Source organism: Triticum dicoccoides, chromosome 3A (genome assembly GCF_002162155.2).
Source record: "Triticum dicoccoides isolate Atlit2015 ecotype Zavitan chromosome 3A, WEW_v2.0, whole genome shotgun sequence".
Lineage (NCBI taxonomy): Eukaryota > Viridiplantae > Streptophyta > Magnoliopsida > Poales > Poaceae > Triticum > Triticum dicoccoides.
The window spans coordinates 9,213,842-9,236,311 of record NC_041384.1 but is presented as its reverse complement, the minus strand read 5'-3'; the positions used below and the strand labels follow the sequence as shown (position 1 = coordinate 9,236,311).

Genomic DNA, 22,470 nt, shown 5'->3' with positions numbered 1-22,470 from the left:
TCCATTGAGCAGCTGCCCCATACCCATTAAAGCTAAAGGATTCGAGGGAAGGAGGAAGCCCACCAACGCTTTCCAGTTCATCACAACCATCAAGTACAAGCATCCGGAGGCTACCTGCCTTTGATTAGCTTGTTGGAAGAATCTTCATGTCACAATTGCCAGACAAGTCAAGTATTTCCATGTGTGTGTGTGTGTGTGTATTGGCTGCTGCTTTTTCTCATTTTTCAAAATCATACCAAACAATACACACGGGCAGCTAGCATGTCAATGCTAGCTGGACTGTTTCTTGGTTCAGTTCAAATACATGGCAAACACTCTCAAACAAGTCACACTCAGAAGCAGCTAGCCTTGTAGATGCACACATAGGCAGCTGTTACAATTCCACACACACACACGCATAGCAAGCATTCATCAAAGCCACATGCACAAATGCAGATGCAGACTGGTGGATGCACACAGGCATCCACAGCAAAGCACCGTACGTCCAGGTCTGTGTAGGCACTAGGCAGGCACAACCATGTCCGTCTCTTATTTGAAATCCCACAATATAATAAACGGTAAGACCCACCATATAGCTCGCACCTACAGCCAATACCAATCCAAGGAGGCACACAAGCAAACCAAACGCATGATCCATCAGCAGCAGCAGCGTCCATAACATCCACATAACGACGGAGGGAACACCATGGTGCAAGTTCACCTAGGTAGCGTGAGAGACACCATGGTCAATGCTAGCTAGACTGTTTCTTGGTTCAGTTCAAATACATGGCAAACACTCTCAAACAAGTCACACTCAGAAGCAGCTAGCCCTGTAGACGCACACAGGCACACATAGGCAGCTGTGACAATTCCACACACACACACACCCATAGAAAGCATTCATCAAAGCCACACGCACAAATGCAGATGCAGACTGGTGGATGCACAGGCACCGTCCAGGTCTGTGAGGCAGGCACAAACAAATAAGCTCGCACCTAACCATCTAGAGCAAGGATAAGCTCGCACCTAACCATCTAGCCATTATGTCCGTCTCTAATTTGAAAATCCACAATATAATAAACGGTGAGAGCCACCATAAGCTCGCACCTAATAAGGACAATACCAATCCAACAAGGCACACAAACCAAACCAAACGCATGATCCATCAGCAGCAGCGGCGTCCATCACTTTCATGTAGCGACGGAGGGAACACCATGGTGCAAGTTCACCTAGGTAACGTGAGAGAAACAAGATGGTCAGTAACTGAATGCAATCAGGAGCAGTGACAAATGGGACTCAGAAGTCATTTGCATGTATAATTAGTACCTGAGGACGAAGATCCTGGGCAGCTTCTCCTTGTAGTAGCACGAGTGGACCGGCACTTCGAAGTGGGCAGGGCGGTGGCGGGCGTCCCACTCCAAGGCGTCCCACACGTCCTTCTCGATCTCAATGGCCGGCTTCTTCTTGCCATTGCCACGTGCGCCCACGGATGGCAGCCGGCGCAGGCTCCAGCATCCCCTGATCTTGATGCTCTTGAGCGCAGGGGCAACCATCTTGACCTCGCATATTTGCTGCAGATTTGGGAGGTCGTGCAGTTGGATGGTGGTAAGCTTTGGGAATTGTACACCGCGGGTAGTTATTTCTTCAGGGTATTCTTCGTCCAGTATGAAGATGTGGCTGAGGTTGCCGCAGTGGATGATGTGGAGGGTCTCCAAGCTGGGGAAGGAGGAGACCCACAGAGGGAGCACAAACTGGAGGCTGGGGCATGAACGCAGCTGAAGGTGCTGTAAGTTTTGAAAGGATTTGGTATCGCCATATGGATAAAAGCGTGAACCTTTACTCAAAATCGAGCGGGCCATCAGGAGATCTGACACCCACAAGGTCTCCAATGCAGTAAATGTGAATGAATTCCCAGGGAAAACGGTATCCACTTTTGGGCACCTCTCCACGCAACATCACCTAAGCTTGCCCCACCAAAGGCCTTGTGGTGCAATAGTACGTACTGAGACATCATGCACATGCAGGGATTCCACATAATGTTCCATTAGGTGGCCTAGACCTAGTGCTCTGCCAAGTTCCCTCTCCATGTAGAAGCTCCCTTCAGCAATCTCTACATGTCGATCCGACTTTGTACTCGGAGGTTGTGGAAAGGCCTGCATTGGGGCAGCGCCAACCATCCCAAGGACTTCACCATACTGGTCTGTTGGAATAAGATGTAGACTCTCTTGATCACTGGTGCCAATCATATCCTTGCTAGTTGTTTCATATTGAATAATCCCATCAGGTGAGGAGGTGACGTGGATATTAAAATGAGCATCATCTTGTCTATAACTAAAGATCAGATTCCACAAGGAGTGAGTAAGTCTTGCATCTACAACAACAGCATGCAGCTGCAACCTGGTGGGTTTGATGGATGGTCGAGGACACACGACTCCAGGTCGCGTGTCTACGCACATTAACTCCAGGTCAGAAACACTCTCGTACAGAATTTTTATTGCACGAAGGTGCTTGCATCCTATTAGAAACAGTCGTTTGAGACTTGGTATTTGCACCACCATAGTCTTGAAGTCAAGTATCTTGATTGGTGTTCCAGAGAGGTCCAGTTCCACCAGGTTGGGTAGCCCACACAAGTACAAATTCTCCAACTGTGTGCAGCCTGCTAAGGAGATCTTGGATATTCTGACATCCTTGTTATCTGTTGTCCTGGATGGACGAAATTGTTCCAGAGGTAGCTCAACAGTTTTTGTCCATTGAGCAGCTGCCCCATACCCATTAAAGCTAAAGGATTCGAGGGAAGGAGGAAGGCCACCAACGCTTTCCAGTTCATCACAACCATCAAGTACAAGCATCCGGAGGCTACCTGCCTTTGATAAGCCTGTTGGAAGAATCTTCATGTCACAATTGCCAGACAAGTCAAGTATTTCCATGCGTGTGTGTGTGTGTGTGTATTGGCTGCTGCTTTTTCTCATTTTTCAAAATCATACCAAACAATACACACGGGAACCTAGCATGTCAATGCTAGCTGGACTGTTTCTTGGTTCAATTCAAATACATGGCAAACACTCTCAAACAAGTCACACTCAGAAGCAGCTAGCCTTGTAGATGCACACATAGGCAGCTGTTACAATTCCACACACACACACACGCATAGCAAGCATTCATCAAAGCCACACGCACAAATGCAGATGTAGACTGGTGGATGCACGCAGGCATCCACAGCAAAGCACCGTACGTCCAGGTCTGTGTAGGCACTAGGCAGGCACAACCATGTCCGTCTCTTATTTGAAATCCCACAATATAATAAACGGTAAGACCCACCATATAGCTCGCACCTACAGCCAATACCAATCCAAGGAGGCACACAAGCAAACCAAACGCATGATCCATCAGCAGCAGCACCGTCCATAACATCCACATAACGACGGAGGGAACACCATGGTGCAAGTTCACCTAGGTAGCGTGAGAGACACCATGGTCAATGTTAGCTGGATCGTTTCTTGGTTCAGTTCAAATACATGGCAAACACACTCAAACAAGTCACACTCAGAAGCAGCTAGCCCTGTAGACGCACATAGGCACACATAGGCAGCTGTGACAATTCCACACACACAAACGCATAGAAAGCATTCATCAAAGCCACACGCACAAATTCAGATGCAGACTGGTGGATGCACAGGCACCGTCCAGGTCTGTGAGGCAGGCACAAACCAATAAGCTCGCACCTAACCATGTAGAGCAAGGATAAGCTCGCACCTAACAATCTAGCCATTATGTCGGTCTCTTATTTGAAAATCCACAATATAATAAACGGTGAGAGCCACCATAAGCTCGCACCTAATAAGGACAATACCAATCCAAAAAGGCACACAAAGCAAACCAAACGCATGATCCATCAGCAGCAGCAGCGTCCATCACTTTCATGTAGTGACCGAGGGAACACCATGGTGCAAGTTCACCTAGGTAACGCGAGAGAAACAATATGGTCAGTAACTGAATGCAATCAGGAGCAGTGGCAAATGGGACTCATAAGTCATTTGCATGTATAATTAGTACCTGAGGACGGAGACCCTGGGCAGCTTCTCCTTGTAGTAGCATGAGTCGACCGGCGCTTCGAAGTGGGCAGGGCGGTGGCGGGCGTCCCACTCCAAGGTGTCCCACACGTCCTTCTCGATCTCAATGGCCGGCTTCTTCTTGCCATTGCCATGTGCGCCCACGAATGGCAGCCGGCACAGGCTCCAGCATCCCCTGATCTTGATGCTCTTGAGCGCAGGGGCAACCATCTTGACCTCGCATATTTGCTGCAGATTTGGGAGGTCGTGCAGTTGGATGGTGGTAAGCTTTGGGAATTGTACACCGCGGGTAGTTATTTCTTCAGGGTATTCTTCGTCCAGTATGAAGATGTGGCTGAGGTTGCCGCAGTGGATGATGTGGAGGGTCTCCAAGCTAGGGAATGAGGAGACCCACAGAGGGAGCACAAACTGGAGGCTGGGGCATGAACGCAGCTGAAGGTGCTGTAAATTTTGAAAGGATTTGGTATCGCCATATGGATAAAAGCGTGAACCTTTACTCAAAATCGAGCGGGCCATCAGGAGATCTGACACCCACAAGGTCTCCAATGCAGTAAATGTGAATGAATTCCCAGGGAAAACGTTATCCACTTTTGGGCACCTCTCCACGCAACACCACCTAAGCTTGCCCCACCAAAGGCCTTGTGGTGCAATAGTACGTACCGAGACATCATGCACATGCAGGGATTCCACATAATGTTCCATTAGGTGGCCTAGACCTAGTGCTCTACCAAGTTCCCTCTCCACGTAGAAGCTCCCTTCAGCAATCTCTACATGTCGATCCGACTTTGTACTCGGAAGTTGTGGAAAGGCCTGCATTGGGGCAGCGCCATCCATCCCAAGGACTTCACCATACTGGTCTGTTGGAATAAGATGTAGACTCTCTTGATCACTGGTGCCAATCATATCCTTGCTGGTTGTTTCATATTGAATAATCCCATCAGGTGAGGAGGTGACGTGGATATTAAAATGAGCATCATCTTGTCTATAACTAGAGATCAGATTCCACAAGGAATGAGTAAGTCTTGCATCTACAACAACAGCATGCAGCTGCAACCTGGTGGGTTTGATGGATGGTCGAGGACACACGACTCCAGGTCGCGTGTCTACGCACATTACCTCCAGGTCAGAAACACTCTCGTACAGAATTTTTATTGCACGAAGGTGCTTGCATCCTATTAGAAACAGTCGCTTGAGCTATGGGGTTTGCACCACCATGGTCTTGAAGTCAAGTATTTTGATTGGTGTTCCAGAGAGGTCCAGTTCCACTAGGTTGGGTAGCCCACACAAGTACAAATTCTCCAACTGTGTGCAGCCTGCTAAGGAGATCTTGGATATTCTGACATCCTGATTATCTGTTGTCCTGGATGGACGAAATTGTTCCAGAGGTAGCTCAACAGTATGTGTCCATTGAGTAGCTGCCCCATACCCATTAAAGCTAAAGGATTCGAGGGAAGGAGGAATCCCACCAACGCTTTCCAGTTCATCACAACCATCAAGTACAAGCATCCGGAGGCTACCTGCCTTTGATAAGCTTGTTGGAAGAATCTTCATGTCACAATTGCCAGACAAGTCAAGTATTTCCATGCGTGTGTGTGTGTATTGGCTGCTGCTTTTTCTCATTTTTCAAAATCATACCAAACAATACACACGGGCAGCTAGCATGTCAATGCTAGCTGGACTGTTTCTTTGTTCAGTTCAAATACATGGCAAACACTCTCAAACAAGTCAAACTCAGAAGCAGCTAGCCTTGTAGATGCACACATAGGCAGCTGTTACAATTCCACACACACACACACACACACATGCATAGCAAGCATTCATCAAAGCCACACGCACAAATGCAGATGCAGACTGGTGGATGCACGCAGGCATCCACAGAAAAGCACCGTACGTCCAGGTCTGTGTAGGCACTAGGCAGGCACAACCATGTCCGTCTCTTATTTGAAATCCCACAATATATTAAACGGTAAGACCCACCATATAGCTCGCACCTACAGCCAATACCAATCCAAGGAGGCACACAAGCAAACCAAACGCATGATCCATCAGCAGCAGCAGCGTCCATAACATCCACATAATGACGGAGACCCTGGGCAGCTTCTCCTTGTAGTAGCACGAGTGGACCGGCGCTTCGAAGTGGGCAGGGCGGTGGCGGGCATCCCACTCCAAGGCGTCCCACACGTCCTTCTCGATCTCAATGGCCGGCTTCTTCTTGCCATTTCCACGTGCGCCCACGGATGGCAGCCGGCGCAGGCTCTAGCATCCCCCGATCTTGATGCTCTTGAGCGCAGGGGCAACCCTCTTGACCTCGCATATTTGCTGCAGATTTGGGAGGTCGTGCAGTTGGATGGTGGTAAGCTTTGGGAATTGTACACCGCGGGTAGTTATTTCTTCAGGGTATTCTTCGTCCAGTATGAAGATGTGGCTGAGGTTGCCGCAGTGGATGATGTGGAGGGTCTCCAAGCTGGGAAAGGAGGAGACCCACAGAGGGAGCACAAACTGGAGGCTGGGGCATGAACGCAGCTGAAGGTGCTGTAAATTTTGAAAGGATTTGGTATCGCCATATGGATAAAAGCGTGAACCTTTACTCAAAATCGAGCGGGCCATCAGGAGATCTGACACCCACAAGGTCTCCAATGCAGTAAATGTGAATGAATTCCCAGGGAAAACGGTATCCACTTTTGGGCACCTCTCCACGCAACACCACCTAAGCTTGCCCCACCAAAGGCCTTGTGGTGCAATAGTACGTACCGAGACATCATGCACATGCAGGGATTCCACATAATGTTCCATTAGGTGGCCTAGACCTAGTGCTCTACCAAGTTCCCTCCCCACGTAGAAGCTCCCTTCAGCAATCTCTACATGTCGATCCGACTTTGTACTCGGAAGTTGTGGAAAGGCCTGCATTGGGGCAGCGCCAACCATCCCAAGGACTTCACCATACTGGTCTGTTGGAATAAGATGTAGACTCTCTTGATCACTGGTGCCAATCATATCCTTGCTGGTTGTTTCATATTGAATAATCCCATCAGGTGAGGAGGTGACGTGGATATTAAAATGAGCATCATCTTGTCTATAACTAGAGATCAGATTCCACAAGGAGTGAGTAAGTCTTGCATCTACAACAACAGCATGCAGCTGCAACCTGGTGGGTTTGATGGATGGTCGAGGACACACGACTCCAGGTCACGTGTCTACGCACATTGACTCCAGGTCAGAAACACTCTCGTACAGAATTTTTATTCCACGAAGGTGCTTGCATCCTATTAGAAACAGTCGTTTGAGCTTTGGGGTTTGCACCACCATCGTCTTGAAGTCAAGTATCTTGATTGGTGTTCCAGAGAGGTCCAGTTCCACTAGGTTGGGTAGCCCACACAAGTACAAATTCTCCAACTGTGTGCAGCCTACTAAGGAGATCTTGGATATTCTGACATCCTTATTATCTGTTGTCCTGGATGGACGAAATTGTTCCAGAGGTAGCTCAACAGTTTGGTTCCATTGAGCAGCTGCCCCATACCCATTAAAGCTAAAGGATTCGAGGGAAGGAGGAAGCCCACCAACGCTTTCCAGTTCATCACAACCATCAAGTACAAGCATCCGGAGGCTACCTGCCTTTGATTAGCTTGTTGGAAGAATCTTCATGTCACAATTCCCAGACAAGTCAAGTATTTCCATGCGTGTGTGTGTGTATTGGCTGCTGCTTTTTCTCATTTTTCAAAATCATACCAAACAATACACACGGGCAGCTAGCATGTCAATGCTAGCTGGACTGTTTCTTGGTTCAGTTCAAATACATGTCAAACACTCTCAAACAAGTCACACTCAGAAGCAGCTAGCCTTATAGATGCACACATAGGCAGCTGTTACAATTCCACACACACACACACACGCATAGCAAGCATTCATCAAAGCCACACGCACAAATGCAGATGCAGACTGGTGGATGCACGCAGGCATCCACAGCAAAGCACCGTACGTCCAGGTCTGTGTAGGCACTAGGCAGGCACAACCATGTCCGTCTCTTATTTGAAATCCCACAATATAATAAACGGTAAGACCCACCATATAGCTCGCACCTACAGCCAATACCAATCCAAGGAGGCACACAAGCAAACCAAACGCATGATCCATCAGCAGCAGCAGCGTCCATAACATCCACATAACGACGGAGGGAACACCATGGTGCAAGTTCACCTAGGTAGCGTGAGAGACACCATGGTCAATGCTAGCTGGACTGTTTCTTGGTTCAGTTCAAATACATGGCAAACACTCTCAAACAAGTCATACTCAGAAGCAGCTAGCCCTGTAGACGCACACAGGCACACATAGGCAGCTGTGACAATTCCACACACACACGCATAGAAAGCATTCATCAAAGCCACACGCACAAATGCAGATGCACACTGGTGGATGCACAGGCACCGTCCAGGTCTGTGAGGCAGGCACAAACCAATAAGCTCGCACCTAACCATCTAGAGCAAGGATAAGCTCGCACCTAACCATCTAGCCATTATGTCCGTCTCTTATTTGAAAATCCACAATATAATAAACGGTGGGAGCCACCATAAGCTCGCACCTAATAAGGACAATACCAATCCAAAAAGGCACACAAAGCAAACCAAACGCATGATCCATCAGCAGCAGCAGCGTCCATCACTTTCATGTAGCGACCGAGGGAACACCATGGTGCAAGTTCACCTAGGTAACGTGAGAGAAACAAGATGGTCAGTAACTGAATGCAATCAGGAGCAGTGGCAAATGGGACTCAGAAGTCATTTGCATGTATAATTAGTACCTGAGGACGGAGACCCTGGGCAGCTTCTCCTTGTAGTAGCACGAGTGGACCGGCGCTTCGAAGTGGGCAGGGCGGTGGCGGGCGTCCCACTCCAAGGCATCCCACACGTCCTTCTCGATCTCAATGGCCGGCTTCTTCTTGCCATTGCCACGTGCGCCCACGGATGGCAGCCGGCGCAGGCTCCAGCATCCCCTGATCTTGATGCTCTTGAGCGCAGGGGCAACCATCTTGACCTCGCATATTTGCTGCAGATTTGGGAGGTCGTGCAGTTGGATGGTGGTAAGCTTTGGGAATTGTACACCGCGGGTAGTTATTTCTTCACGGTATTCTTCGTCCAGTATGAAGATGTGGCTGAGGTTGCCGCAGTGGATGATGTGGAGGGTCTCCAAGCTGGGGAAGGAGGAGACCCACAGAGGGAGCACAAACTGGAGGCTGGGGCATGAACGCAGCTGAAGGTGCTGTAAATTTTGAAAGGATTTGGTATTGCCATATGGATAAAAGCGTGAACCTTTACTCAAAATCGAGCGGGCCATCAGGAGATCTGACACCCACAAGGTCTCCAATGCAGTAAATGTGAATGAATTCCCAGGGAAAACGGTATCCACTTTTGGGCACCTCTCCATGCAACACCACCTAAGCTTGCCCCACCAATGGCCTTGTGGTGCAATAGTACGTACCGAGACATCATGCACATGCAGGGATTCCACATAATGTTCCATTAGGTGGCCTAGACCTAGTGCTCTGCCAAGTTCCCTCTCCACGTAGAAGCTCCCTTCAGCAATCTCTACATGTCGATCAAACTTTGTACTCGGAGGTTGTGGAAAGGCCTGCATTGGGGCAGCGCCAACCATCCCAAGGACTTCACCATACTGGTCTTTTGGAATAAGATGTAGACTCTCTTGATCACTGGTGCCAATCATATCCTTGCTGGTTATTTCATATTGAATAATCCCATCAGGTGAGGAGGTGACGTGGATATTAAAATGAGCATCATCTTGTCTATAACTAGAGATCAGATTCCACAAGGAGTGAGTAAGTCTTACATCTACAACAACAGCATGCACCTGCAACCTGGTGGGTTTGATGGATGGTCGAGGACACACGACTCCAGGTCGTGTGTCTACGCACATTAACTTCAGGTCAGGAACACTCTCGTATAGAATTTTTATTGCACGAAGGTGCTTGCATCCTATTAGAAACAGTCGCTTGAGCTTTGGGGTTTGCACCACCATGGTCTTGAAGTCAAGTATCTTGATTGGTGTTCCAGAGAGGTCCAGTTCCACTAGGTTGGGTAGCCCACACAAGTACAAATTCTCCAACTGTGTGCAGCCTGCTAAGGAGATCTTGGATATTCTGACATCCTTATTATCTGTTGTCCTGGATGGACGAAATTGTTCCAGAGGTAGCTCAACAGTTTGTGTCCATTGAGCAGCTGCCCCATACCCATTAAAGCTAAAGGATTCGAGGGAAGGAGGAAGCGCACCTACGCTTTCCAGTTCATCACAACCATCAAGTACAAGCATCCGGAGGCTACCTGCCTTTGATAAGCTTGTTGGAAGAATCTTCATGTCACAATTGCCAGACAAGTCAAGTATTTCCATACTTTTCTTATCCATGAAGTAGTTATCGACATCCTCTGAGGTCTTCCATTGACATGTCGGTTTGATTATTCGGAGCCTCTGGAGGTTAGGTAACCGCCCTTGTAGCTCAGCGGTGTATTGCCAGCCCCTGACTCCCTCTATATTTAACTCTCTGATATTTTTCATGAGGTTTAACATTTCCTTGGATAAGATTTCATTCCAATCGGTGTAACGCAGGTCCAACACCCACAAGCTATTCAGACATAACCAAACTGCATGATTCTCTCTTCCAATAGTTTCGTCATCTGTACAGTGGTCCAGTCCAAGGAATCTTAGGCTACGACACTTCAGGAAAGAAGGTGAAGCAAAACTAAAGGAACAACAATAGAGAACCAGCACACCGAGCTTGCTGCAATGATCAAAAAATCCATCTGGTAAAGCTGTTGGGTGTTTGGATATTTCAGATGCCAAGAAGAAAGATGATGCCGTTGCAGGTATTGTTTTCATAGCATGTATTTCTGCATCTCTTGACGTGACCGAAATCCAACGGTATGGGCCTTCTTCATAGACATCATCATCTTTGATTACTAGAAAACGAGGCTCCAATTGTTTCATAGACTTTGTAAGAACATCCTGAAGCAGAGAAGCATCACACTTCCAATTTATCTCTCGATACAATGCATTACTAATATCCCTTGCTTTGTCCCCTTGTATGATTGCATCGCATATCCAATAGTTGGAAGCATGAGATACCCAACCAAATTTACTGACATTGTGGAAATTATAGTGCAGGAATAACTCATAAAGACAACAACCTCCAATAATTGCTTGGTCAATGTCCAGAATACATGTATTGCAAGGAACTACGGTAGCAGCTTCTTGATGTAGCAGTCCAAGAAACTGAAAGCTTCTCAAGTCTTCGATAGAGCAATGACAGAAAACCTGAGTATATCTTAGCTTTTTTGCTACCTCAGAACGGTCCTGGTGCATGGTCAGACAGCTTCTGCTGAAGGTCCATAACATCACGTTGTTGCCATATCTTGTTAGAGGAATACCCATGAGACCTACATCAACCTCGTCATCACTCCCATTAAGAAAAATCATCATAAATTTGACATCCCTCAGGGTTCGATCAATCACTTGACTAACACTATATATCTCATGCCTCAGGCTTTCATCATGTCCCTGAAAATCGTCATCTTCATCTTGCTTATCTAAAATAGTCATTACAGAGCGATCAAGTTGCAATTCCTCTGCAATTGCCCTCTGCACTCCTCTTCTATTTTTCCACTTTGAGCAATCTACAAAGATTATTTTGTCAAAGCATAGTTCCGGAGTGGTTCTCCTAGATGGAAGCACTGCAGCTACTGATGTAAGAACAGCGGATGCTCCAAATCCATTCCAACCATCAAAACATATGACCCTCCAGTAACCCAACTGAATAACATCGAATAATTTTTCTGTGGCGACGTCAACATCATCCGCATAGAACGGCTGTAATAAAACACGTCAATAAGTTAAAACGCCTTTGGTAGCTGCAACACTAACTTAACATATACCAATAATGCTTCTCTGAACAAGCGAACTTGTTGGAATAATCTAGATTAGATGCTTAGTCGAGGTGGATTTGGACTGTGTTGTCCGCGTCCGAGTGCGACAGGCATTGTTTTCCGTGTTCCGTACGGGTGTCGTGGTCTTAGTTGAGTAGGAGTGGTTTCAGTGTGGAAGTCCTGGTCGATTAGGCACTAGTTGTACGTGTGTATGTGTGTATATAAACACATGAGTGTGGCGTTAGTTTGCAGCAGGTTGTGAGCTTTGAGGAATCTATATCTATATCTATACCAATATAAAAAGACCCAAAAGGGCAGATCCAATTAATCCCATCCATCAAATCATGTCAATCCAACGATCTGGACTGCTTCAATGTCGAGCGCTCAACGCGTTTAGCGTGCAGTTAATTTCATGCTAAATATGGTGCTAATCACATATTAACACACAGATAATATCCTACATAATATCCTCATGCACTTAACATACTTCTAAATTAACGTGCATTGCACGTTTTTTGAACACAATACAAACGCAAGCGCTCATTTAAATTAACGTGCATTGTAGGTACACATTGACTAGTAAATAGAAAGAAAAGAAAGGCACTAGACATGCCTTTGGCCTAAGATTTTCCCGGGTGCTGTGTTCCGCGTGAGCATGTGTTTATGTTCTTGGATCAAATCCAACAGAGTTGGTATTACAACACTCATTTGAGTCGCATCTAGTCTACTCCACGATTAATTGTCTACGGCATCCAGTCTACCTATTGGATAAGACGACACTAGCGTCTATGGTTAGCTGAGTTTTAGTTTTTTTTTTTTACGTAGTCTGTGGATCTGTCATGTTTCCTTATCTTGTTGGCATTTGCCTTTAAACAAAGTAACTTTTGTGTGATGCGCCGCATGCATGCAGGAGCTAAACTTGTAAGCTCAGATAAACAACCAAATTAACTTCACCAATTTCTTTTTTTTCAATATACTCCCTCCGTTTTTAAATATAAGATACTTTAGCTTTTCTCTATTTTCTCAGATTCATATGCATCTAGACACACTTCAGTGTGTATATTCACTCATTTTAATCCGTATGTAGTCTATATTGCAATATCTAAGACATCTTATAATTAGAAACGGAGAGAGTACAACTATATTGTGCCACCAGAAACAACAAAACCAACCAAGGGATATGAGATCAGTAGTCCTGCTGCATCACTCCACGAGGAAAAAAAACTAATCAAATTTGTACCAAGATCCTTTTGGCATATACGCCGCTAGGCAGATGAGTGAGATTTTGTATGACTGCTATTTAAAATTCATAGTGTAATACCAAGCGCTTCTAGCTAGCTAGCTGTATATAGTTGGGTTCACATGCCAAAGCCATCTCACAATCGAGAATGCCCCTTGCAATCAGTGAGAAAGCAACATATGTACACTTACGGTGTGCTGAGATCCAAACTCCTGCTTAATTTTTTTATTTTGTTTTTTGGAAAAGGAGGTTAAAACCCCTGGCCTCTGCATCAATCGATGCATACTGAACATAGTTCTGACAAGAACATACATCAAGCCACCTGAAGCAACCACTCATATCTACAAATTCGATAATGTAGAGTGCTCTCACTCCCCATATCTAAAACCGGTGTCACCGCCTGTATGAAAGGTCTATCATGCGTAGCGCCCACCGAACAGGCATGACACATCGTAGCACCCGTCGGCCAGACATGACTTGACATCTCCACCAAAGCTCCGTGCAAGGCGAAGTCACTCCACCTCCTACCTCAGTCTTCTAGTGCTGCTCCACAACCGATGCTCCCAAGGGAGAATCGATGCCGCAGTGCCGCCATCGTCTGATCTAGAAGACCAGATCCTAGGGTTTCCCCCAGAGCAGCACGAGTGGGTCGACAGTAGTTACACGACAATGCCTTCATCAAGGTAACGACGCAGAGCACCGTCGTTGCTGCCGTCGGCTCGGTTTTCACCGGCAACTATGTCTCCCCGACTCGCGGCCGGGACTAGATTGTGTGTTGTCGAACCCCAATTTTTCTTCTAGTGGGCATGCCAGAGCCATTTCACAATCTACTATGCCGTGCAAGTAGTGAAAAAATCGTACACGTGCTCTAGCTAGCTAGCTAAATTAGTCGTGCATGATTTGGGGTTGATGTAAGAGCAATGGTAGAGGTAACCATGAAAGTTTCAGGAGAATAATTCCCAGCTAAAAGAGAACCATGCATATGCATATACTAGTTTGTGAACGTAAAAGGCACAAGGGTATTACCCACTCCTCAAGATCACTACTCATGATGAATTCCTCCAACGAATATCAAGAGAGATATCCAGCAGCAGATTTAATCAATCATGAACTGATGAGTACTACCATGATGAATTCCTCCATTCAAGACCAAGAAAGAGACAAAAGCAGCTGCAAAACTTAATAAATCTTGGCACCACCTACAAACACAACAACAAGCACAACATGTTAGTTTTGTGCTTCACCATTGTTAACCAGTACCTGTAGTCAAGTACATATACACACACATTTTCTTCTGGTAGAATAATTCAGACGGCATGAAGAAAGAGCCAGAAATGTAACTGTGTTGCTAGCTAGTATGTACGTATCTCTACACACAGCAGGCGAGTGAAGCTCGACAGACAGCAGACAGTTTCTCAATATCTACTCTTGTGCAAGTAGAAGCAACAAAACCCGGTTTCTCAAAAAGAAGCAGCAAAACCAACGAGCATCACTATACGCCCTGCATGCATTCCAGAAGAAAAACTAAATAAATTCTGTCCAAGACCCTACCCAGTGAGAATCTAGTATGACGGTTAATGTTTTACATATTACATGATGTTTGTAGGTGGAGTTTTTTGGGATAAAAATGTGGTGTAATTCATTTAAGAGTGAAGCGATTATATGCATGTTTAGAAAACTAGCTAGGTGTGAGGATGCATTTTCCGATTCCCCGGGATGATGATCCACCGCCTCTTGAGTGAAAACTGTGTGCGCGTGTGTGTGTAGTGCTCTAGCTAGTGAGAAAACCGTAAATGCACAAGAGTGCTTACCTCGTATCCAACAGAACTCATGATGTTCACAAGACCAAGAAAGAAAAGCAGCAGCAAAGTTAATCCATAATCAACTGATGAGGACCGGACTAATGATCAATTCCTCTGTCCAAGACCAGCCAAGAGACGAATGCAGCTGTGTAACTTAACAAATCTTCAAATGACGAGAAGAAGTACTCAGGAACCAGGAATCAGAAGATGGATCCCTCCGTTGAACACCATGAGGGAGAATCAGCTGCAAGTTCGATCAATCTAACCCATCGGCACCACCTACAGAGTAGAATACTAGAAACACAATAACAAGGACGAGATGTTATGGTTGTGCTTTGCCATCGTTAACAAGTAGTGCTACTCAACTACATATATACTCAAAACTTTCTTCTGGAAGAATAACTTAGAGGGCACGAAGAAAGCAAGCAGGCAAATGAAATTGTTTGTTAGTGGCTAGCTAGCTAGCTACTACATGTGTACCTTAACAGCAGACAGCAGACAAGAAGCTCTGATCTGCTTCCTCGGTCGTCAAACTGCTAATGCAGGAGTTGCAGACAGACCAAAGCAAATTGCCTCCTATCTTCTCTGCAAAATACGTTGCTTGATACCTCCCCCATACTGTCATGGTAGCTTCATGAATGCATGGACTTTTGCTTCCTCCCTTTCGCTTTGCCAAAGCATGAAGCAACGTATGTATGCTGCTGCTCTGTTTTTGCTTTTTCTTTTTTGTTTTTCTTTTCCAAAGATAATTGAGATGAAGCTTCTATTACAAGCTTGATTTTTTTTCTTTTTTTTTCTTTTCCAGCACTACAATTTCCATGGTGTTTTGTGCTTCTGGAGATAGCTTTTGTACAGTAAGGTCTATTGACGCAGGCAACACATCGCAATGTCTCTGTCTCCTAACTTCCCAAGGGTAGCAGCACTCCCTCTGTCTAAAATATTAACGCGTATTCTGACTGTCCAAGTTCAATCTTTGAACAACAATCAATCTAACAACATTATATTATTATTAAAAAGAATTTCCTTCTGAATTTTTTGTAATTATTCAGAAACATTGAAGAAGAAATTTATGATCAAAGCTCTGAACTTGGCCTTATAATTATATTCAGACCACGTCTTGCCTTTCGAAGTTCTGAAAGCACTCCTGATTATTTCTAAAGTATGAAAGCAAAGGTTTTTCGTTTTTTTAAGTTATTGAACAATTCCAAAGAACATCAGAGCAAGCTTCGAGAATCCACTATTTCTGGACACTTCTAATCCGGCCAAAATAAATAAATAAATGAGGGTGTTACTGTTATCTCCTCAATAACAATCTAGGCATGCATGCACATATTTATTTAACAGAACAGTGATGAATGTACATGACTACACACCTGGAATATGGGATAGTCTCCCTTCTGTTATGACAGAAGGCGTGATCTCTTGAGCTCTTCAGAGACCCCTCATGAGTCATGACCACCGTACATATGGATATCCCATTCAGAAATAAATTCAGTTTAACAGTAGAATCCGTTTACCATTGAGAAATATATAATCTCGGTCTGGTTCAGTTTGATAGCTAATCCGTTGTATGATCTAGCAAACATCTTGTTCTTTCTCTGAATAATTGGTGCGCATGTTCACGTACGGTTCAGTAGTTTCAGTTAGCTAGTCTGTCAGTAGATTTAGTTAGTTGGTTAGCTAGTTTTGCTCACATGACCAGTTCATGGGATGGCATGATCGCTACGGTTTGTGCGGGCAGAGTAGTTGCTCGATCTCAGCTTGGCATCGTGGGATGGCACGACCAGTAGGCCGGCTTGAGACGTGGGCATTTTCCTGGTATTTAAGCCATTTGAGCTCGCTACAAATAATAGAAAAAGCAGAGAAAAGCTGCAGTTCTGTGCGCAGCACAAAACCTTTTGTCAGACTTCCTCCTCCTCTCGCATAGCTCGATCGTTAGTGCTAGGGAACAACACAGTTCAAATACATCCATAGAGGTCGATAAGGATTAAGGAGTGTGTGATGCCAACACCAGTCATACACCGAGTAAACTCTGCAGAAAACTGTTACAACATGTCATATGTTAAGACTTCAGAGTGGTCTTTTGCTAGCAAATTGTTACCTTATTTGTACTAAGGGAGCGTTCGGAATCCCTCCACTCCCGAGTCAGCTCGCGGAGCCGGCGGAGCTGCAGGCTAAAAAGGTGGAGCTGGGATATATGCGCTCCGCAGATCCGCGGAGCTGGCGGAAGGCCGAACAGGCCCTAAGTTGAATTTTCTTGGCACTACTATGTGATTTTTATTCTCAGTTACATCAGTAACATTGGCAGTCAGAAGCTTTTGTGAAATAGGAATTGCTGGATTCTGAGTCTGTTAGTTAGATTTAAACATGTGGTGAATGCATTGGCACTCTGTAACTACTGTCAGAAAACAAACATCACTTCAGGCTGAGACGTTCTGAATCCCTCAACCGATCTCATGAGCAGCTCAGTCGATGATTCAAGGTCAGACAGGCATAGCAAAAAAATCACACAAGCACCAAGGTTGTTGCACTCAGGCACACACAGCCAGGTCAACTGCTTCTGTGATATTACAGCACTTGCTCAGATACATATGCATGGCAAACACTCAAATCATAAACCGAGCAAACTCTTGGAACCTGACATGTGTTTAGACTTCAGTGTGACCTTTGCTAGGAAACTTTTGCCATATTGCTACACTAAATTGTATTTTAACGGCACTTTACATGATGTATCACTCTTGAGTTAAATTAATAGCATTGACAATCAGATTATCAGAAGCTTCTATGAAACATATATAGCACTTGCTGGGTTCAGACTTCAGAGTGTGTCTATTAGATCTTTACTGTCGGTGTGTACATTTGTAAATTGTAATCACTGTCATCATCAGTAGCATACTAACACCACAACCTGCTGTCTTAGAACAAGAGAACAAAACACTAGTAATTCCAAATATACATTCAAAATACAAAAGTTGCACCACAGACTTCACAAGTGGCTCAATCAATAATCATTCACACAGAGACTGGTCAAGGGCATCAGTTGTTTCAATTAAATTTTGGAACGATAACTTTACTTCCTAAAAAAACAGAGGTTGTTCGTATCGAGTAGTTCAGGCATATCTGTCTTCTTAATGTAAGTTTCAAAATTTTCACCAAGGTCGGGAAGCACAGGCTTACGCAAATTGTGCACACTGTGGTGCACCCGTCCCAAACTGCTTTCATGCCGAACAGAAAAATCCTAGAAGGGGTTGTGGTCCTGCGTGAAACTCTCCATGAAATCCACACGAAAAAACTAGACGGAGTTGTTTTCAAAGTGGACTTTGAGAAAGCGTACGATAAGGTCAAATGGCCTTTCCTTCAACAAGCTTTGCGTATGAAAGGTTTTCATCAGGCCTGGAGAAGTCAGGTAGACTCTTTCACGCAAAAAGGGAGTGTTGGGATTAAAGTGAATGATGACATAGGTCACTACTTCCAAACACACAAAGGACTGAGGCAAGGAGATCCAATGTCACCTATTCTTTAAAACATAGTGGTCGATATGTTGACAATTCTTATAGGAAGGGCTAAGGAGGCGGGCCAGGTAGGAGGCCTTGTTCCGCACTTAGTTGACGGAGGTGTATCCATCCTGCAGTACGCTGATGATACTATCATCTTCACGGAGCATGACTTGGCAAAAGCGCGAAACATGAAGCTGGTGTTATGCTTATTCGAACAATTGACCGGGTTAAAGATTAACTTCCATAAGAGCAAATTGTTCTGTTTTGGAAGAGCTAATGACGACCAAGATGCGTACAATTAAACAATTGTTCGGGTGTGAGTTGAGGGCTTTACCTTTCACGTATTTAGGTATACCAATTCACCATCGTAAGCTAACCAACAGAGAATGAAAGTGTATTGAGGATCGATTTGAGAAGAAACTGAGCTGCTGAAAAGGCAAGCTAATGTCATACGAAGGCCGATTAATTCTTGTTAACTCGGTCCTCACAACTATGCCCATGTTTCTGCTTTCCTTTTTTGAGATTCCCGTGGGAGTCCGGAAGAGGCTAGACTTCTATCGATCTCATTTCTTCTGGCAGAGTGATGAGCTAAAACGAAAATACAAACTTGCTAAATGGGATATAATTTGTAGGCCGAAAGACCAAGGGGGTCTAGGCATGGAAAACCTGGAGGTGAAGAACCGATGTCTTCTTAGCAAGTGGTTGTTTAACCTTTCTGTCGAGACGGAGGCCACTTGGGCTCAGATCTTACGTAACAAGTATCTCCACTCTAGAACATTGTCCCAGGTGACAGTGAGGCCGACTGACTCGCCTTTTTGGAAAGGGCTGATGAGAGTTAAATCGCTCTTTTTCAATGGAACAAGATTCATAGTTGGAAATGGTACCGCTACGAGATTCTGGGGGGATACATGGCTAGGGGAGACGCCCCTAGCACTCCAATATCCATATCTGTATAGCATTGTTCAGCGTAGAGACGCTTACGTTGCAACAGTGTTGCAGTCTACTCCGCTCAACATTCATTTTAGGAGGACACTAGTAGGCAGCCGTTGGGAAGTCTGGCTCAATCTTGTGAAAAGATTGATGGATGTCCAGTTGTCTCAACAGCCCGACAAGTTGTGCTGGAAACTAACAAAGAATGGAGAGTTTTCGGTTAAATCCATGTACTTGGATGTTATCAACTCTAGCGCGATTCCCCGATCGAAACATGTTTGGAAAGTCAAAGTTCCTTTGAAAATCAAAACGCAATTGGACATGTTCTACTAGATGTAGCTTTTGTGACCAACATGAATCAATCAAACACCTCTTTCTCGATTGCCCTCTGGCAAAAATTATGTGGCGGATGGTTAACATAGCATTTAACATTACTCCTCTGAATTCCAACGCCATATTATTTGGGGCGTGGCTTGATGGGATAGATGTTGACACGGCGAGGCACATTCGTGTAGGAGTTTGTGCTTTGTTATGGGCAATCTGGTATTGCAGAAATGATTTGGTCTTTAACAGAACAATAAATATTCATTTTTTGCAGGTTATCTTCACAGCCATTGCGTTGATCCGTATATGGTCGCTACTCACTCCGAGGGAGGCTAAGGAACGTTTGGTTACTGGATCTACCCAATGGGAGATGGTAGCACGAGATATTTTCAACCGCTTTGGATGGCGGTTAGGATAGGCATTTAGTGTTCCTATCTTTTTTTGCCAGCTGGTTGTGGCTTTTTCTATTATTGTTTTGCTCTCCGTGAGCCTTCTTTTCATTTTTGTTCGAGACCTGGAGACTTGGAGACTTGTGTTAGACCTTTTGCTTATTAATAATTATGGCCGTATGCATCGTTCTGATGCAGAGGCTGGGGCGAACACCCCTTTTTGAAAAAAAAAGAGACTGGTCAAGGAAACAACCATCAAATATTTATAGCTTGGCTGCTTTTTTTTTTTGAAATCATCACAAACAAAGTACTAAGGTAGCAAGGTTAAGTGATGCAGCAGAGTTGCAAATACACTCAAAATACTCGCAAGCAGCTAGTCAAACATAGAGCCGGGTAAGTGCAACAATCAGCACGCATGTACAACTGCTGCTTTTTTTTCTTTCAAAAGCATCACAAACAAACCACACAGTTCAGCACACCCAAGCAGCTGTTTCATTTGTTCAGACACACTCTCAAATAAGTCACACTCACAAGCAGCTATCATGTAGATGCACGCAGGCACTACGCAAAGCAATTCCAAACACATAGCAAAGCAAGAACTCATCCAAGCCACACAGAAAAATGCAGCCTGGTGGATGCACGCAGGCATCCACAACAAGCCACCACAATCGCAAACCACACGCACGCATCGGACGGGTCGGTGTACGCAGGCACAAACATGTCCGGCCGTCTCTTATTTGAAAGCCATGATATATGGCGAGAGCCACGGTAAGCCCTGACCTGTGGCATTAGCAATAATAACACACGATAGCAATCCAAACGTATGATCCACCACCAGCAGCAGCAGGAGTGTCCATCCAGCCTTCTCATAAGCGATCGAGTTTGAACTCCAGCAGCAGCATCTGTGTCGAGTGCACCTAGGCGACGTACGTGAGAGATGGAGACAAAAAATGCTTAGCAAGTGAATGTCTGAATGCAATCAAGAGCGGGAGCAGAACTAATAGTACACATATGTATTCGGAAGTATGCATATATATGATGTATACCTGAGGACGGAGACCCTGTGCAGCTTCTCCTTGTAGTAGCTTGAGTGTACCGGCGTCTCAAAGTGGTCAGGGAGGTGGTCGGAGTCCCACTCCAGAGCGTCCCACACGTCCTTCTCGATCTCAACGGCCGGCTTCTTCTGGCCTTGGCCTCGGGCACCCACGGATGGCAGACGGCGCAGGCTCCAGCATCCCCTGCAGCTTCGGAAGGTCGTGTAGGTGGATGGTGATCTTGATGCTCTCAAGTGCAGGTGCCTCCATCTTGACGTCGCATATATTCCGCAGCTTGGGGAGGTCGTGTAGGTGGATGGTGGTCAGCTTCGGGAAGGATACTTCACAGACTTTTTTTGGGCAAATCCTGTTGAAGACATGGCTGAGGTCGCCACAGTGGATGATGTGGAGGGTCTCCAAACTAGGAAAGGAGGGGCACCACCCTGAAAGCACGACCTGGAGGTTGGGGCATGAGCGTAGGCGTAGCTTGTGGAATCCATCATTGAAAATTCCGCTTCCAGTTCCACCCCAAATGCAACGGGTCATTAGGAGATCCGACGCCCAAAAGGTCTCCAATGTATTAAAGTATCTAGAATTTAAAAAGATAGCGGTATCCAACTTGGGGCACCTCTCCATGCGGCACCACCTAAGGCTCCACTCATAGGCTGCAGGCAGAACAGCACGTACCGAGGCATCGTGCACATGCAGTGATTGCGCATACTGATATATCAGGCCGCCTAGTGCACTATCCTTCTTTTCCAATTCCCTATCCACCCAGAAGCTCCCTTGAGCAATCTCTACATGTCGATCAATCTCTACAGGCCTGCATCGGGGCAACGCCAACCTTGCCAATGACATCACTGTACCGTCCTGCCGGAATAGGTTGCCAGCTCCCTTCATCACCAGGGCCAACCTTGCCAATGACATCACTGTACCGGCCTGCCGGAACATGCTGCAAGGCTTCTTGATCACTAGGGCCAATAATCTTATCCTTGCTGGTTGCTTCAAATTGAACACAACCATCATCCGTATGTGAGGATGTGACATGGATATTGAAATGAACATCTCGTTTATTGCGGATCAGATCCATCAACGAGCGAGCAAGCCTCGCATCCACAACAATAGCATGCATCTGCAACCTAGAGGGTTTATTTCTATTGATGGATGGTCGAGGAGACACGATTCCAACTCGTGTGTCTATGCACATCAACTCCAGATCAAGCGTTATGTTATATCTACCATCACGCAAAAAGGTTATCGCACGAAGGTGCTTGCATCCA

The 22,470-nt window shown here is 45.6% G+C and overlaps 1 protein-coding gene and 2 pseudogenes across 1 annotated transcript; all 3 read right to left on the bottom strand.

The window, feature by feature from the left end:
- Window positions 1-1,204: 1,204 nt before the first annotated feature.
- On the bottom strand, window positions 1,205-2,906 carry LOC119271683 (annotated as a pseudogene).
- A 1,119-nt stretch (window positions 2,907-4,025) lies between these two features.
- On the bottom strand, window positions 4,026-5,633 carry LOC119271682 (annotated as a pseudogene).
- A 2,742-nt stretch (window positions 5,634-8,375) lies between these two features.
- On the bottom strand, window positions 8,376-15,596 carry LOC119266614. Its single transcript, XM_037547845.1, has 5 exons — window positions 15,497-15,596; window positions 15,026-15,310; window positions 14,241-14,413; window positions 8,845-11,918; window positions 8,376-8,747 (listed from the first exon to the last, which is right to left on the bottom strand). Exons 3-5 carry the CDS (start codon window positions 14,262-14,264, stop codon window positions 8,744-8,746), a joined length of 3,102 nt encoding a protein of 1,033 aa, XP_037403742.1. The 5' UTR covers window positions 14,265-14,413; window positions 15,026-15,310; window positions 15,497-15,596; the 3' UTR covers window positions 8,376-8,743.
- Between the last annotated feature and the right edge of the window lie 6,874 nt (window positions 15,597-22,470).